The sequence below is a fragment of the Phacochoerus africanus genome, chromosome 9, assembly GCF_016906955.1.
Source record: "Phacochoerus africanus isolate WHEZ1 chromosome 9, ROS_Pafr_v1, whole genome shotgun sequence".
Lineage (NCBI taxonomy): Eukaryota > Metazoa > Chordata > Mammalia > Artiodactyla > Suidae > Phacochoerus > Phacochoerus africanus.
In genome coordinates this window covers 24986785-25004066 of record NC_062552.1, presented here as the reverse complement: position 1 = coordinate 25004066, position 17282 = coordinate 24986785, and the positions used below count along the sequence as shown (strand labels likewise).

The window sequence follows — 17282 nt, the reverse complement described above, 5'->3', positions numbered from 1 at the left end:
ATGGGGAGGGGTAGGATTTCTGGGATTGGGCAGCAACAGCTGGCACCTCCCAGCCCCAAGCCAAGTCTTGCCACAACTGTAGCGGAATCTTTGGCTCTCAGAAACGGGTTTATGCCACCACCATGCTGACTGGCTCTGGGGAGAGATCTGGTGGGCAATGACCAGACTATGTAGACATCAGCCCTAGGAAGCCTCAGAAGTGCTGGGGAAGGTCAGAGCTTCTCAAAGTTACATGGAATAGGAGGGCACTCCATTTAAAAAGAGAGTGACCTGGAATGCTGGCAGGCTTGTGACCATCCCTTCATAAATGGGACGCCATTTAACTGACGCCATTTAAATGCCAGCCCCGTCTCTTCCACGCCACCTCCAAGTCCACATGCCAGACATGATGACTTATATGCTGTGCCTCCAAATGTGCTCTGTCCTGCTCCAGGCCTCCGGGCCTTTTAGATTCTTTCTTCTGCTTCCAACATCCTCATCTACCCCTACTCTCTTGGCTTGACTTCTCAGAATCCAACTTAGATGTCACCACCTCCAGGAAGCCTTCCCAGCCCCCTTCTCATATTCCTCCAGACTGGGTCAGATGCCCAAACTGCGTGCCCCACAGGACCAGACAGAGCCACACACACCGCACCCCCCGACATTACACTTTTCACAGAGGTTGGCAATCTCGCCCAGGGCATGGCATAGAATGAGGGCTCTGCAAATTTCTGCTGAATGATTGGCAGGCTGCTGAGCTGGCTCATTTTCCATCAAAATTGATCTCAGCAAGTTTCTCTCTCTCCCTCCTTTTTTTTTTCCCCCTGTTCCTGTGGCATGTGGAAGTTCCTGGGCCAGAGATCAAACCTGTGCCACAGCAGTGAATCAAGTGGCTGCAGTAAAAACACCAGATCCTTAACTCGCTGTGCCACAGAGAACTCCTCAGCAAGTTTTTCTAGATGAATTCCTAGGTCAGCCCTGAAGACCCCAGGGGTGCTGCCGAATGGGGGAGAGCTAGGCAGGCAGGCGGGGAGGGCTGACCCCAGAAGAACAGTGGTTCCCCAGCGTGTTGACAGGCACATCAAAGTCGGCCTTCTGGCTTGTTTGAAATCTGTAACTAGATGAAGACATCACCAGAGCTGAGGATTGCACCAGATCTGAGGAAAGTTACCTAATGCTGCTGATAAAGGGATCAAGTATCAAACGAGCTTTCAACAGACCAGGTCTTGGCTGAAAGCAAGACCCCAGACCTGCCAACTGTGTGAGGACAGAGCGGGAGGCGGGTGGCTGGACAGCTGCTCATGAGGCAGAAGAGCCGGCTGCTGGCTGAGCACCACCCCCACCTGAGGCCACGGTGACCAGCCACATGGGGGCTGGTGGTGCCCCGCAGGCCAGGGAAAGGGAGGCCTTGGGGTGGGCACTGGGTCATCCGAGCTCAGGGTGACCTGCTGAGTCACAGGGCTGCTCGTGGTGGTCCTGCGAGAGTCTGAGTTCCCCGGGCGTCACCTGGCAGGAGGGGGTGAGTGAAGGCAGAGCTGGACATCCAGCTCTGAGGGCTTCAGATTAGGCAGACCCTGGCCTGGGCCCCCCGGAACCTGGTCTCGGTGCCAGAGACACACATGGACACTCTGTTGCCAAAAGCCTTTATTGGGTCCCTGCTCCTGTGTCCCTATGTTCAGGGGACTGGGCCCAGCAAGGATCCAGGGGCGACTTTTCCTGGGGGAGGCAGCAGAGTAGCCCTTACACCTGGCAGCCCTGCGTGCTGTACTCCTGGATGAAGTCTCTGAGCTGGGCACAGGGCTCCCGATGGCGGGTGCTCCGGCACAGGCGCTCAGAGGGCATCTCCTCGATCCAGCAGTTCGAGTCCAGCAGGTACTGGGGGCTGTAGGGGCAACGGGGCAGGCAGCAGGAGTCAGGAGGATGGTCAGGCAGACGAGCACAAGGCACCTGGCCTCTGAGGGGACAGGGGATCTGTTCCCTCGTCAGGGGTGAGGAGAGCAAGAACCCAAGGGGCCCAGAAAACTCACTCTCCCTTGAGGTCGTGGGTGGTCCCGTCCAGCCCCATGATCAGATATTCTTTCCCAGGTTCTAAGTGAAGGCGGCAAGAGGCTCGCACCAGGAAGTTTCGGGCCTGAGTGGCAGCGGCCTTGACATCCTTAGCTGAGAGGAGAAGGAGTTGTCAGAGGGGAGGAGAAGGAGTTGTCAGAGGGGAGGAGAAGGGGTGGAACAGCGTGGGGCCAGGGGCTTTGCGCCAAGCCTCTCATTTGACCCTCATTGCTCCCCATGCAGAGGTGCCACTGCTGTCCTGATTATTGATAAGCCCAGAGCTTCCAAGGGGCCCAAGGGATCTGAGCTTAGATTTAGCTGACTTTTCACTCTTGCAGGCAGCCAGGCCCCAGAGGTCCCCCCGCACCCACCTCCCCCCCAGCCACGCCCACTCATCCCTCCCCTTCTTACTGAAATGTAGGACTTGGGTGATGCTCGTCTCGAAGAGGCGGAAAGCAGCTCTGCTGTCTTCTCGGAGAACCTTCACCTGGAAGGCTGGGGGCGGCCGTAGGGGGGGTTATGAGAAGAGGGGGAAGGTTAGGGCCCCTGAGGCTGAGAGGGCTGTAAATCAGCACAGAGCGAAAAGGCCACCCGCGGGCCTGGGAGGAGCAGGCACACCCAGAGAGAGGGTCAGGGCCCCGGGGCCCGGCGGGAAGACTGACCGTAATCCACGCGGGGTGAGTAGCAGGCAAACTTCATCCTGTAACCATCCAGGTCCTGCAGCCCCCGCTCCAGGGCCCGGCGCTGTCTAGGGCACTTCCCTGCAGTCAAGGGTCCAGATGAGACAGTGGAGGCCCCCACTGGGCCATCTTCCCACCCCCGCCCCCCAGGCCCCAGCTCTCACCCTCGGCGCACTGGCAGACATCAGCCGAGCACAATGTGGACAAGAATTTGCTCTTACTTGGCGCCCCATAAAACACAGAACATTTGTGCTCTGGAGAAAAGCAGAGAGGGGAGAGTTAGGGCACAGGCCCCCCTCTGCCTCCCCAGTCCCCCGGAGCCACAGGACTCCCCTGCCACCCTTCAGGGCCACCTAGCCCAACCTCCCGCGTGGCCCCCAAGAGCTCACCGGGGTTGTAGTAGTCGTACAGGACGGCGCTGGCCGGCTGCACCAGCCCGATGGCCACCTCCTGCACGGCTCCAAAGCCCACACACTCCCGGGAGGTGGGGACCTGGCGGGGGGGGGGGCAGGGGTGGGGGGAGGTCAGGAACCCACCCCTGGGCCCTGCACGCTGCTGTGATGTCTTTCCTTGGCCCGTCTCAGCTTGGTTCCTGTTGCTCTTATCTTTCATGGCCTTTACATTTTGTTACCTTCCAGCCTCCGGATTTCTAAAAACTGCTCCCCAAGGTCTCTGCTGACTTCACCGCCCACGTGGTGACCTCGTCCCAGTCTCCTCCACAGAGTCTCACATCACAGACGCGTTCTCTGTGACACTTGCCCTAAGCTGAGCATCAGCGTCTGGACCACCCTGGTTTCTGACCTGGTCCTTCCTGATGTCCCCTCTCCCTCCCTCTAGAGGTTTGGTCCGGCCCTGGGCCTGGCCCTCCCCTGCGCTGCCCTGTGGAGGCCTCACCACTTCCTGGCTCTCTCTCCCCAAACTCCGCAGGCTGGTGATTCCCAAACAAAACTTTCAGCCTTATTCTTTTTCTTTCTTTCTTTCTTTTTAGGGCTGCACCCACGGCATAGGGAAGTCCCAGGCTAAGGGTCAAATCAGAGCTGCAGCTGCCAGCCTACACCACAGCCACAGCGAAGTGGGATCAAGCCACATCCACGACCTACACCACAGCTCCCGGCCATGTTGGATCCTTAGCCAACTGAGTGAGGCCAGAGATTGAACCCAAGTCCTCATGGGTACTAGTTGGGTTCATTTCCTCTGAACCACAACGGGAACTCCTCAGCCTTATTCTTGCAGTAGGATTTTTGCAGGATGTATTAACTTCTCCAGGTTTACTGTGCTTGCCCCTGGCCCCGACCCACTCACCATCCTGACAGCCTTGCTTTGTCACTGATGCAGCTGAGGCCTCCCTTATCAGCCACAGCCTAACGACGGGTGCTACCAGTCTGCCCATCCTCCCTGACCCCACCACTCGTGTCAAGGACCAGATGCTCTCCTCGTGCCCACACTGGCCCAGAGCCTGGTGTCCTGCAGTTTTCCTCCTAAGCTGCATGGTGAGTTCTGGTCTTGAAATCCTCCTAGTTCCTCATTTTCACCGTGTTCACCCAGACTCCTCTGCCTGGCCCCTCAAGATACGAGGGCCTGTCCCCTCTGCTCACACTGGGCAGGGACGGTCTCCCCAACCACGAAGACCTGCCTAATGGTATCACAGTATTAATGGGCCTTTTTCATATTTTCTTGAAGAGGTTACAGTAAATGTTCCAAAAAAATTTTTTTTGAGGGTCACCAGAGAGTTGATAACATTATATCTATATAATACATAATTCTATACACACACACACATGCTTTGGCTTCTCAGGGCCTCACCCGTGGCATATGGAAACTCCCAGGCTAGGGGTCGAATCAGAGCTGCTGCCGCCGCCGGTCTACACCAGAGCCACAGCAACGCCAGATCCGAGCCTCATTTGCAACCTACACCCTAGCTCACGGCCAAGCCAGATCCTTAACCCACTGAGCGAGGCCCGGGATCCAACTTGCATCCTCATGGATGGTAGTCAAATTCATTTCAGCTGAGTCACAAGGGGAACTCCAGAGAGTTGATAACTTTGTTTTAGCCAAATAAGGCCAAGAAAAGACAAAAACAACTCATCTAGGATCACCATCGTTTTAAAAAACAAAATACGCTTTTATATCCAAACCAAAACCAGCAAGAAGATCTACAACCTAAAAACCAAAACGAAGGCGGTCCCTGAAGTGGACCAAATCCATCTTTATCAAAGGCTCAGACCCAGCTCTTCCCTGCTGATGGGCACTGGGCCCCAAGCCGCCCACCTGCAGGCATCAGGCCCCCAGGCCGCCACTATCTCAGCTCTGGCCGGCTCCTGTCCTGCCTCCTGGCTCCCGTCACAAGTTCTCTCTAAGGGCACTAGCGTCTGCTACCTGCTGGGAAACCCCTTAGCCCCAGCTCAGGAAACCCAGCGCCACGGTGACCCCCTCTGTCACCAGCCCCCCGACTCACCGAGTCGAAGTACAGCAGGACATGGGGCCCCTCGGTCTCAAAGTGACTGACGTACCGGTCAGAGAGGGAGGTCAGCTGCGGGGAAGGGGAGCTGGTCACAGGGAGGTAGGTTCACACGCCCCTGCCCAGGACAGGGCTCAGCAGCGGCGGCGGGGGCGGGGGGGGGGGGGGTGCGGAGCTGGGGCAGGGCTCCTGAGGGCACAGGGGGTCCCTCTGGGTGACTGGCCACACCTTCTCCAGGTCAGCCCGCTCGGCGTAGAATCCACTCAGGAGGGTGATGTCCGCGATGGCCATGCCCGACAGCCCCACCTGGCCATTCCGCCTGCAGAGACATGGGCCCTGTTGTCCGGGGGCCCCCTCTGCCAGGTTGTGGACACCCAGCCCCACCTCGCTCCTGCCCCCGCCCCCCCACCAGCCCAGCAGTGCCCCCCGAGCTCACCAGATGCACACGGTGTACTGCACCCTGGATTCCTGCTCTTCGGCCACCTTGGGTGCCTCCCTCCTGCGGCGGTTCCTCCGGCCGTCAAACAGCTGCAGGGGCGTCACGGCCTGGGAGTGGGCCCCAGGGTCATCCTGGGCAGGAAGGTCCTCGTACTCATAGTCCTCATAGTCCTCGTTCGCCTCCACTGCGAGGGGACAGCATTGGTGCTCCGCCCCGGCCCCAGCCCCTCAGGGACCCACGGCCTCCGACCCCAACACTCACACGTGTACTCTACGTGGCCCTTGACCGTCACTTCGATCTGAAGGTCCTGGCAGGTGGTGTTCTTCAGGTCTATGACATTGTAGGCACGGAGGATCTGGCTCAACAGGGGACGGGGAGAGGACACGGGATGTTTGGGGCCAAAGACCTCTCTCCAGAGCCAAACCAAAGGGTACCTCCCTGGGCTAAGGGATTGGAGGCCTCCAGTCCCTTCTCGAGCCCTCCCGGCTGTCCGGAAATAGGAATGGGCCCAGGCGTTGGGTCAGACGGTGACACAGAGTGGAGGGCAGGGACCTGGCCTGGGGCGAGTGTGCTACACCTGCACAGAGGAGGCTAGGACAGAACGTTCAGGAAAGGCTTCTGGCCGAGCCTTGAAGGAGGAGAATGAGTTTGTCACGTGGGACAAGAAGCAGGGGAAACACATTCCAGGCAAGGCCTGAGGAGGTGAGGGGATCTGTCTGGCTGGGCAGGTGGGCAGGGCTGGGATGGGAGCAGAGGAGAAGTTTCTGGGGTCATAAGGATGGGCTCGGGATGGGGGGGCACTAAGACGGCCTCCAGAGTGGCGGCCAGGCTCCTGGTGGGGAAGGGACTCCATCAGCCAGACAAGGGGACACAGAAGGGAGAAGGGGTTGGGGGCACAACTGTGTCTGAGGTGCTGTGGGACACCGGGACCGGAGCTTGTGGGGGAAGCTGGGATTGAGGTGCCTGGTGTTGGAGCAGCAGCACCAAGGTGTCAAGAGGACGACAGGGACCCAGCGAGGGTGCAGACCAGAGCTGGGCGGAAGCGCAGGGGACCCCAGGGTGTCTTCCTCCTCCCCAGCCATGGGCTCTGCCTGCCGGACTCCCACTCAAGACCCGGCTTTGATCCTGCCGGCCCCAGTGGCCCAGGGCTGCCAGCTCTCACCTTCAAGGTTCCTTTGCTGTTTCCTCCCACCTTCACATTAATCTTGCTGCCCAAGGAAAACTTTGGGAAACAGAAAAGGGAAAGAAATGTGAGAAGAGCTCATGGTTGCTCCAACGTACCTCCTCCCAAAAAACAACCCCGCCTCCTCGCCTGCCTCTCATTTCCACAAAGTTTCCGCCTTTGCCTGCATTACCTCACTGCAGCCTCCTAAAACTGCTGTTGGGTAGACTCTGCCTGTATCATTCTCCTTTTTTTTTTTTTTTTGCTTTTTCGGGCTGCATCTGCAGCATATGGAGGTTCCCAGGCTAGGGGTCTAATCAGAGTTACAGCCACCGGGCTACACCACAGCCATAGCAACGCCAGATCCCAGCCGCATCTGTGACCTAGACCACAGCTCAGGGCAACACCGGGTCTTTAACCCACTGAGCGAGGCCAAGGATTGAACCCACAACCCCATGGTTCCTAGAAGGATTTGTTTCCACTGCACCACAATGAGAACTCCGCCGTATCATTTTCGGATGAGAAAAATGAAGCTCAGAGGCTCAGTGACTTTCTCTAGGTCACACTGCCTGTCAGTCTTCCCACAAAGATAACAGAAAGGTGCCCGGGGCTAGGGATGGCTTCTGGCCCGGCCGAGGTAGGTCCCGGTGCCATGGCAAGCCAGCCGCTTCACCTGCAGCTCCTCCTCCAGGCCCTTCACTTGGTGGTTGGTCAGCCGCAACACGTGGGACTTGAACCCCCTGCGGGACATGGAGCTGAGGGTCACGTTGAGCTCCTTCTCCTCGGTGGTGTGCGACAAGATCCAGTACGCAGACAGGGCGTCCAGGGCGATCACTGTGTCCTGGGGAGGTTGGGCCAGGACTCAGGCACGTGGTCTCAGGACCACCCACCCCCCCAGAGCCCAGGGCAGCCCCTACCTGGGTGCTGCGGAATCCCCCTTTGTAGCTGCCCTGGCGGGTCAGCCAGGATGCGGTCTGGTCAGCCATCTCGGCCTTGCCTTCTCGGATCAGCAGGTGCAGCAGGGCATAGGCTGTGGTTTCAATCCACAGGGCCGGGGCCTGGGGCATGGGGTCTGTTGGTCTCTGAGGAACCGGGGTGGGTGACAAGGTGTTGCTCTGAGAACTGGGGACTGTGCCCCAGAACAGATTATCTGGGGAGAGAAAAGAGACCCACGCATGAACAGGCACCTGGCCCTTTGACGTTCACCCGCGAGGCTCTCCGATTCTACCGCTGTCATCCCTGCTTGTACCCTGAGTCCCTCGGGGGGTCTGCATTCTTTCCTCCCCGCCCCCCACCAGCTCACTGCCAGGACCCCTCACCACCAATCTTCTGGGCCATGGCCATGAGGTTGTTGTGGGCAATATCCTGCAGTTGCTCGGGGGCCCCAGTCAGCGACAGCGCATAGGCCGAGATGGCAGCTGCATGGGAGCCCAGGAGCCCGGAAGACACTTTCTCCCCCAAGAAATCATTTGCGGTCGAGATGGCGTTTTCCTAGAAGAAAGTGGGGAGGATGTGTGAGGGCTGGACACCTGAGGGGTTCCTGAGGAGCAAGGCGGTCGGCGAGGGGCAGCCACATGGGTCTTACCACCCTCTTAAACTGCTCCGCATTCCTGTTCTGGAAGACGGCCAGCCCGTGATGAAGGGCGATGACCACGAAGGCTGTGAGCGCCACCTTCTCGTCATTTCCCACCAAGCCCCCCTGGGTGAAGGCGGGAGAAAAGGAGATGTCAGCCGGGAGGGGGAAGGGGCAGGGAGCATCCTGGGCGCTGTGGCCCAGCCTCCCAGCCCCGCACCTGCATGTCCCTGTGGATAACGGGACAGGGGTCGTGGAATGACCCGTCCTCCTTCTGCTGCAACAGCAGCCACGCGGCCGTCTCCTGCAACTTTTCGGGTGAGCCGCCCACCTGTTCCTGGGCCAAACTCAGTACCTTCAGCACAAAGGCCGTGAGCCTAGAGGGGAGGAATGGACGTCTGGGGATAGGGACTGGTCCCCGAGGGGACACGGCCCCGCTCTCCCCTAGTACCTGGCTCTGCCCCCACCGGCCCTGGCCCCTCTCAGACACCCAGAACCACTCTCCCAACCTCACCAGGTGCTGCTTTCCCGATGCAACCAGGCCCCATAGGAACCATCATTTTTTCGAAATTCCTGGATCCGCGTGTAGCCTTGGAGAGGAGAAGCAGCTGCTAAGGTGACACTGAGCCTCCCGCTGCTCGGGCCCAAGGCCATGCTCCCCAGTTCCACTGGGGTTCCCCCCCCATCTAGCCACCTGGGCTGCCCATCTTTCATTAATTGCCCTCTCCTGGCCCCCCTGTCAGCTTGCTGTTGCACCCAGAACCTTTCTGGATCAGATCCACGGCGTGGTCCTTGGTCTCAGGGGGCAGTGTGCTCCACTGCTCTGTCTTGTCCAGGTAGCGGGAAGCAGCCAGCGTTGGAGCCAAGTAGAACATGGTTTGCTCCGCGCAGCCCCGAGGAAGCCTCAGGAGGGAGGCCAGGCCTCCTGGTGACAAGGCCCCCTCAGAGCCCAAAGTGTCCAGTGGATCTGAGGCTATTAGGGGAGGGAGAGGGTTAAGGGTCAGAGAACAGGTCTGGGGACTCAGGGTCAGAAGGTCATGGAGTTATGAGATCAAACCAAGGTCCACAGGTTTAAATCCAAGGGTGGCCACTGGGAAGGGACTGGAGGACACTCCCACCTGTGAGTCGGACAAAGCTCTTGAAGTCTCCGTCGGGGATAACATTGGGATCCGAGTTGCCAGGAATTTCCAAGTTCCGGCCTAGGAAGTCTAGGGAGATGAAAACGTTGGCAGTCTGTCCTGCTGTCCACATTCCCTGCCACCTCCCACCCCCTTAGGACACGGATGGCTCGGGTGGGGGGTGTCACTCACTCTGGGGGTTGAGTGCATAGACAAGCTCCTCCTGGTGAATGGCCCCTTCATTCTGTCTCAGGCAAAACACAGCTGTGAGAGGTCACACAGGAACACAGCCTGCCCCTCCCAGTGCAGGCCCCCCAGGGCTTGGCGTGTGAACTTCAGGATGGAGTTAGATCAGAATTGTAGAAGATGCAAACAGACCAAAGCAGTGGGTTTGCGTGTTGGACTTCTGGCCTGGCCAGTAGAGAGGGTGCTGGGGTCGGGGGGTAAATCCAGGAGCCTGAGGATCTAGAGTCAGGGTGTTCCACTCACTGCAATTTGTAGAATCTTAGAAACTGCGTCCCCGACAGGGAAATCAAAGGATCCTCGAGCCACCACCTTCAGGGACACAGCAGCGGCTGATATGGGCACCACAGAGAAGCCAACGGGCCGGGCAGAGCCTGCAGGCACCAGCACCTGCTGGGCGAGCCCTCCGCCCCCAGCCAGGCACAGCCCCTCCACTGGGGACACGTGGACGCTCACCTGGGGGCAGGAAGAGGGGGAGGGCCAGAGCCCCGGCCCAGTTAGACTCCCCAGCCCTCGCCTGCCCGGCCCCCAACCCACCACACTGTGCTCGGGCTCCTGAGGGGCCTCACGGGCACATCCTTATCCAGGTAGTTGTAAAGCACAGGCCGCAGCTCGAGCTGCTCAAAGCGGCGGATGGAGACGGGCAGGCGGAGGTGCAGGTGGAATTCGCGGAACACTCGGACCCGAGCCGGGGTCGCCACACACAAGCCTGACAGATGGAGGAGGCAGATGTGAGAGGCCTGGGGGTGTCACAGCCACAGGGTGCCGGTGGGATGGGGCACGGGGGCTGCCCCAGCTCTGCCCCCGCCCCACCCCTGGCCCTGCTCTCTGGCCCCCAGCCCCAGCGCAGGCGTGCAGACCTACACCAGGTCTCTGCCCATCCTGCCTACACCAAGAGCGGAGGAAGCAGGGAGCCTGGGTCAACGGGGGATGGAAGAAGGCGACCGCACCTGTGCTTTTGGACAGGCTCACGCCGTGGATCTCCCACGTGGTCAGAGAGTCCGGGAGCAGCGGTGACAATCTGCGGTGGGAAAGGCGAGAGGCTCCGTGACCCTCCAGGCCAACTCCCGAGGCAGCGGGAGACAAGGCCAGGCCCGCCACACGCACTCACTGGAGGGAATGGGGCACTTCCTCCACCCTCCACAGCCAGTTCTCGGGGAAGAAGCTGCGCACGGGGATGTCATCCTCCTCGATCAGTTCCTCCTCCTGCAGGAGCTCCATGGCTGGGGGACCAGGGTGGAGGGCAGTGAGGACCCGGCCGTTCTGCCCCTCCAGGTGCCCCCACCAGGCCCCCGCCAGTCTCACCTCGGGCAAAGCCCCCCTGGCCCCTGCGTGTCTTCTTGCGCAGGCCTTCAGCAAACTGGCAGCAGGACAGGAAGGGCTCCTGGCAGGCCGGGTTTTTCACACGGGCCACCCGCTCGGCACAGGTGCGCACCATGGGCAGCTGGGTCAGCCCATCCTGGCAGCAGCGCTTGGCCAAGGGGGAAGAGTACCGGCCCACTGCGGGACCCGGCCAGGGCAAGCGTGAGGGAGCAAAGAGAAGACGCACCTCAACTCCCAGCCTGACGGCTAGATAACACCCTGAGGGACCAGGAACTCCAGAGCCACCAAAGGAAAGTGCCTCCCCCGCCACCCCCATCTCCAACCTCAGATCATGGACCTCTGCAGCCACCACAACCCTGGCTCACTCGGGAGTGGAGGGGCCAACAGGCGACCCCCATCCTGACCCTGGGGCCCACGTGGAAGGCTTCACAGGCACCCACAACTCACGAATCTCATTAATCGCCATTTGGAAGTTCACGTTTCTCTTTCTCCGGGTCTTTGTCTTCTTGGGACAGCCCAGACCTGGTAGAGAGCAGGACTGCAGCCATCCTGATGGCATGGGGCCTCCCCTCCCTGCTCCTCTCCCCTGCCCAGACCTCCCTGCCCTTCTTTCTTCTTCTTCTTCTTTTTTTTTTTTTTTTTTTTGTCTTTATACTGCTGCACCGGATGCATATAGAGGTTCCCAGGCTAGGAGTTGAATCAGAGCTGCAGTTGCTGGCCTATACCACAGCCGCAGCAATGCGGGATCCCAGCCGCATCTGTGACCTGCACCACAGCTCACAGCAACACCGGGTCCCCAACACACTGAGCGAGGCCAGGGATCGAACCTGCATCCTCATGGATGCTAGTCAGATTCGTTTCCGCTGCACCACCACGGGAACTCCCCTTCCTTCTTCTTTATGTTCCCATCCCCATCCCCCTTCCTCCTCTGTTCTCACTCTTTCTGGTTGGGGTCAACTGGTCTCCATCAGAAAAGGCCAGACCGGCTGCCTCAAACACCTGAGTGGCACTGTCCCCACCTCCAGGACCACAGCCAAGGTCATAGTGATTTATAGCTTCAAAGACCTGGTGAGAAAAGGCAGGGATGTTGCAGAGACACCAGTGACCATGGGCTGGACCAGCCACTCAGCTGCAGGTGAGAGGGCAGCATGCGGACAAGTATGAGAGACACAGAGAGCGGGGGGTCAGAGGCCAGGGGGGTCAGAGGCCAGGGGGGCCAAGGCTCAAGGGAGGACTGGGGGGGGTGTCCACGAGTGAGATTCGGGGCCCAGGGCAGCAGGACAATGAGCCGTGGAGGGGCAGGGTTAGGGAAAGGGGCTTGACACACCTTGGCCATGTTGAGGGGCTTGTGGGACTTGCTGCCCACGGCATACAGAGCCGTGTCCACAGCTCCCAGTGCCACCAGGGCTGGAGAATCAGTTTGCAGGCGGATCTTTAGAGTCTCGCCAGGATGGTACGCCTTGCCACCGTCCACGTTCAGCTCCAGCTGGCAGAGGCGGGAGGTGGGGGGCAGTCAGGCTGGGGCGAACTTCTTTCGGTCTTGGGCGTCCTCAGGCACCCCAACTAAATCCACGTCCTGTCTGCAATCGTCTCCCCCTTCTCTGAACCCCCTAACGCACGCACGCAGGCACGGCAGTTACCTTGCCCTCGCAGGCCCCAGCCTGGACGTCCACTCGCAGGGAGTTGGCCACCGGGAGGTCCCCTTGGTAGTAGAAGGCCACGAAGTGGAACGAGGGTGCCAGGTGATGGTCCACAAACACAGAGACAGAGGTCAGGTCCCTCCTGAGCTCTCGATGCACAGACACGATCTGGCCCCGGGAGAGGATCTGGGGCAAGAGTGGGGTCTTCCTCATGGCACGTCCTCAGCCCGGGGCTCTTTCCTGCCCCGGGGCCCCCTGCACCCTGTCCTCCTCCGCAACCCAGCTCGTGCGCACCATGTAGTAGAAGTGAGAGAAGCTCCCGACGAGGCCCACGGCTCGCAGGTTTAGGTTAAGTGTGTCCCCGACTTTAGGGGGTCGAGTGTCCAGCTGCTCAATGGACAGAAAGCCGGGGCTTCTTGGCGGGGGGGCTCTCACGATGATCGTGCCTGTGGCGGGATGGGGGGAGCCTGCAGACACCTAGAGAGAGGGGGGAAAGGGTGGTGGGGTTGGCGGCAGGGACCCAGGCACCCAGCTTCTCGCCCCAGCCTGGGACCCTCTCTCGTTCCGCACCCCCTCCCACGAGGGGGGCCCTACCGAGAGCTGCATTTCCGAGATGGTCTTGGGGATGCCAATGGGAACAGTGACGTGGCCCCTCTCGTCTGTGTTCTGTTGAACATCCTGGTCTTTAGGAGCAGATCCAGAAAACAACTTGGCAGAAACCTTGACGGGAATGCCAGCGGCTGGGGAGCCTGACACATCGCGGACCAGGGCCTAGGGGGGCGAGGGCGGGGTGGGGGAAAGTGAGAGGCCAGTGAGACCCTGCGCCCTCCTGACCACCTCCCTTCTCCCGGCGCTCAACCTCCCTCTTCCAGAAGGAACCTGCAGCAGAAAGGGGGCCCCAGGTATGAGGTGTCGCTTGGTTTTGCTTAGATCCAAGGAGAAGGGAGATGACACGAAACGCCAGGATGTGAGCTCTGCCTCCTCCATCTCCCCGCCTGCAAGACACAGGGTAGACAGAGCTGGACAACAGAGACCCAGGGAGAGAGGAAAAGGGGAGCCAGGGGAGGCAGCTCAAGTGTTTTCCACCCACAAGAGTGAACTCCTCGGGGCGCAGGCCTCCTATTCCTCTCCACATTTGCTGAGGCCAACACAGGACCCAGCACTCAGACGGTGCCTAACATGTGTCTGCTGGATGGATGGATGGATGGATGGTGGGTGGATGGATGAATGGAGAGATGGATGACGGATGGATGATGAATGAATGGATGATGGATGGATGGATGGATGGATGGGTGATGGATGGATGGATGGGTGATGGATGATGAATGGATGGATGGAGATGGATGATAGATGGATGATGAATGAATGGATGATGGATGGATGGATGGATGAATGACAGATGGATGATGGATGGGTGGGTAGAAAAAAAAATAAACTGAGACAGGGGAAAGTGCCCCTTCCCCAGAAATGCAGTTGGAGAGAGGTAGTCTCCTGGCTCTTTCCTGGCTCTGGGGCCCAGATGAAGAGAAGAAGGGTGGTGTTGGTGCTGGAGCACAGAGGGTTACCTCAAGGTCAGAGGTGAGGGTCTGGGGTTACAGTCAGGGGAAGCCACTTACCTGGAGACTCAATGACGGCTGCCACAACATAGAGGCGCTTCCCTGGGAGGTCATTAATTGTAATATTAAGCTTTTGCAGCACACTCTGCACGTTGGCCTCTGGGAGGGAAATGTGACACTGGCCCTCTACCAGCTGGAGCGAAGGAGAAAACAGAGCAGGGAATGAGACGTGAGTCCTCCTCCCACCTCCTCCTCTCCCTCGCCCACCTCCCCTACCCAGCACACCCCCACCCTCCTTCCTACCTTGGTCTGATTCTCCAGCCCCCGAAGGAAAATCTTTTTATCATCCTCATCCAGGAGCCCAAAGCGTACATATGCCACCCCCTGCACTGGCTTCCCGTAGACGTACCTGCCACCACGGAGAGAGGGGTGAGGGCTGAGGGCTGGAGGGAATAACGGAGCGGGCTGGGAGGGAGGAGGGCTGGGGCGGGGGCGGGAGTGGGGTTCCAAGGCACGTACATCTGGGGAACATGAATGGGGAGCCCTGGGAGCAGGGCCTTGCTGGGGGGCCAGGGGGTGTTACCTGGCCTGGATGACCATTTGGATTTCATTAAGAAAGCCAGGCGCTGTCAGGATGTAGGGCTGTTCGGGAGTGATCGTCACCTCAAAGTTGGGAAGGACTGACCAAGGGCAAAGTGAGGGCAGATCAGACTCTTGTGAAAAGACCCTCTTTTTTTTTTTTTTTTTTTTTTTTTAATTTTAGGGCCACACCCGCAGCATAAGGAGCTTCCCAGGCTAGGGGTAAAATCAGAGCTGCAGCTGCCAGCCTATGCCACAGCCACAGCAACGCCAGATCCAAGCCTCATCTGGGACCTACACCCCAGCTCACAGCAACACCAGATCCTTTAACTCACTGAGCAAGGCCAGGGATCCAACCACATCGTCATGGATACTAGGCAGGTTCATTACCACTGACCACAACGGGAACTCCCTGAAAAGACCCTTTAAGGACTCCTCTCCCCTCTTGGCTGGGGCAGCCCCATCCCCTGACCCTGCCCTGTCCCCACCCTCACCCCTTATTCCCTGCAGGAAAGGGGCTCTCACCATATTTCTTCACCTCGAACTGGGTGCTGCTGTTGGAATCCAGGCCATCTGAGAATCGGGCTGAGATCTTCCAAGTTCCCGGCCTGAGCACAGACAAGGCGGGGGGACTCAGCCCATGTGTGCGAGAGGCCGGCTGAGGGCCAGGGACCCCGCCCCCCAGGAAGAGGGGAACCAGAGGCCCAGGGGGCTCTGGATGTGACTGGGTGGAGCGCCGGGTGGACGTGGGAGTTGGGGAGGTGTGGGGGGGGGCAGGTGGGGGCGCTCACTCGGCAATGTCTGGGATCACTAAGTCATCCTGGAAGATGGACGAGGGGACATACACCTCCTTCTTCCGCACGAGGAGGCCATGAGAGTTCTGCGATGGGAATGGAAGCGGTCACGGTCGGGGATCCGATCGGCAGCCCTGGCCGATCCAGAAGGTCAGAGGTCAGAGACTCACCTCCACCATGACCGTGAGGGTTTCTTCCGTCGGGCGCATCTTCTGATCCAGAGCAAAGACCCGGTACCGAACTGAAAATGGAGGGCGAGGACGTGAGCCAGAGGCCAAGTGCTAGGAAAGGGTGGGACCTGGCCCCGGGGCCCCTTCCAGGGAGCGTCGGGGAGGAGAATAAATATTTGGGAAGCAGCCTTCCCGTGGGGTACTTTCCGGGGCTGTGGGTGCCATCACTCAAGGGGCTGGGAAGGGCTGCGAAGTGGGGGCCCCGGGGCCGAAACGCACCCCGCTGGCCCGGGTTATAAACGGGCTGGTCAGTCTGCAGAAAGATGTGCCCCCGGCGAGAGGAGAAGAACAGGTTGACTCCCTGAATGTTGGTCTTTTTGGACAGATAGTCCTTGAGCCATGATGACTGGGCCACCAGTTGCACGTCGGGGGCTCTGCGGAGAAGATGGAGCCCACATTCCTTGGCGCCTGCCACGGAGATCTGCTCAGAGAGGGAGCGAGAGCGGGTCAGAGACAGAGCAGAAGGAAAATGAGACCCTGAGACAGAACCGGGGGAGACCCTGGGCTGGGAGGAGGGGAGGGGCGTTGGGAAGGAACAAGAGCACAGAGGACAGTGTGGCAAGCGGCAGGTGGTGGCGGCAGGGAGCGGCGGCCGTTACCTGGAGGCTGAGGAGTACAAAGTCTCTTTCTGAGCTGAGGCTGAACTCCACTTTTGGGGAGCAACGGTCACGAGTACCGGATGGGTTTCTCAGGAACACCGATCCTGTCACCACCTGTCCCGGAGGAGCATCCTGGAGCTGCACCCCCACCGACAGGGGGACCCCCAGGTGAACCACAGAAGGAGAGAACAGGAGCAACCTGGGAAGAACAGGCGGGAGTCAGCAGCCACCCCACCTCAGGCCCCTCCACCCCTCACCCCCGATTCGGGTCCCCCTGCCCCACCCCACGCCTGCTGTCCCCTCGCCAGCCCTGGCCATGCTTGGGGTCTCTAGCATCCTGCTTCCAGGACCTGGGCTTCTGCAGAGACAGGGCAAAGAAGCTGGACGCCCAGATCAGCCCCCAGAGGAGCCTCATGGCTGGAGGACTCAGGAGGGATCAGACCCGTCTGTCCGCCTGCTCCTTTCTGGTCACCCTGGGGCTGGGAGCGGGGTTGACTCTGGACCTTGCTCCTCCCCTGGCCCAGCCAAGCTGGGAAACCACGTGACAGCCAAGAACAGCAACTGGCCCCAGGCCCAGGATTGGGGGGTGCGCCCCGGACACCTGGGTCTCTGAGGAAATCACGGCCCAGAGAGAGGTCCAGCCCTTCCCTGTTAACCCCTCTTATCCCAGTGCCCTGGGCACCTCCCCTACAGGAGGTAGCCGGGTGTGTGTCTGCACCTACATGCTCTCAGGTGTAGCTTGTACACGCGGATACAGGTGCAGGAGGGCCCCACGTGGCTCAGCAAGCGGCTGGAGACACGTGGTTCCTTTGTTGGACCCACAAAACAAGGTACTAAGACACTTGTCTCTCACTATAACCCCC

General features: G+C 59.7%; 1 protein-coding gene across 1 annotated transcript; it reads right to left on the bottom strand.

Moving 5' to 3' along the window:
- Window positions 1-1606: 1606 nt before the first annotated feature.
- On the bottom strand, window positions 1607-16911 carry LOC125135345 (complement C4-A-like). The gene is made up of 41 exons (XM_047795377.1): window positions 16770-16911; window positions 16420-16618; window positions 16040-16241; window positions 15761-15831; window positions 15588-15676; window positions 15322-15404; window positions 14801-14897; window positions 14521-14626; window positions 14278-14410; window positions 13541-13656; window positions 13256-13432; window positions 12956-13138; window positions 12662-12847; window positions 12349-12507; window positions 11960-12086; window positions 11469-11543; window positions 11004-11198; window positions 10810-10921; window positions 10649-10719; window positions 10268-10407; window positions 9945-10154; window positions 9648-9699; window positions 9456-9545; window positions 9101-9310; window positions 8852-8927; window positions 8558-8714; window positions 8350-8463; window positions 8084-8255; window positions 7682-7914; window positions 7438-7605; window positions 6765-6824; window positions 5864-5957; window positions 5600-5786; window positions 5392-5482; window positions 5161-5235; window positions 3095-3197; window positions 2870-2959; window positions 2688-2786; window positions 2437-2520; window positions 2007-2139; window positions 1607-1861 (listed from the first exon to the last, which is right to left on the bottom strand). Exons 1-41 carry the CDS (start codon window positions 16832-16834, stop codon window positions 1720-1722), a joined length of 5226 nt encoding a protein of 1741 aa, XP_047651333.1. The 5' UTR covers window positions 16835-16911; the 3' UTR covers window positions 1607-1719.
- Window positions 16912-17282: the final 371 nt, after the last annotated feature.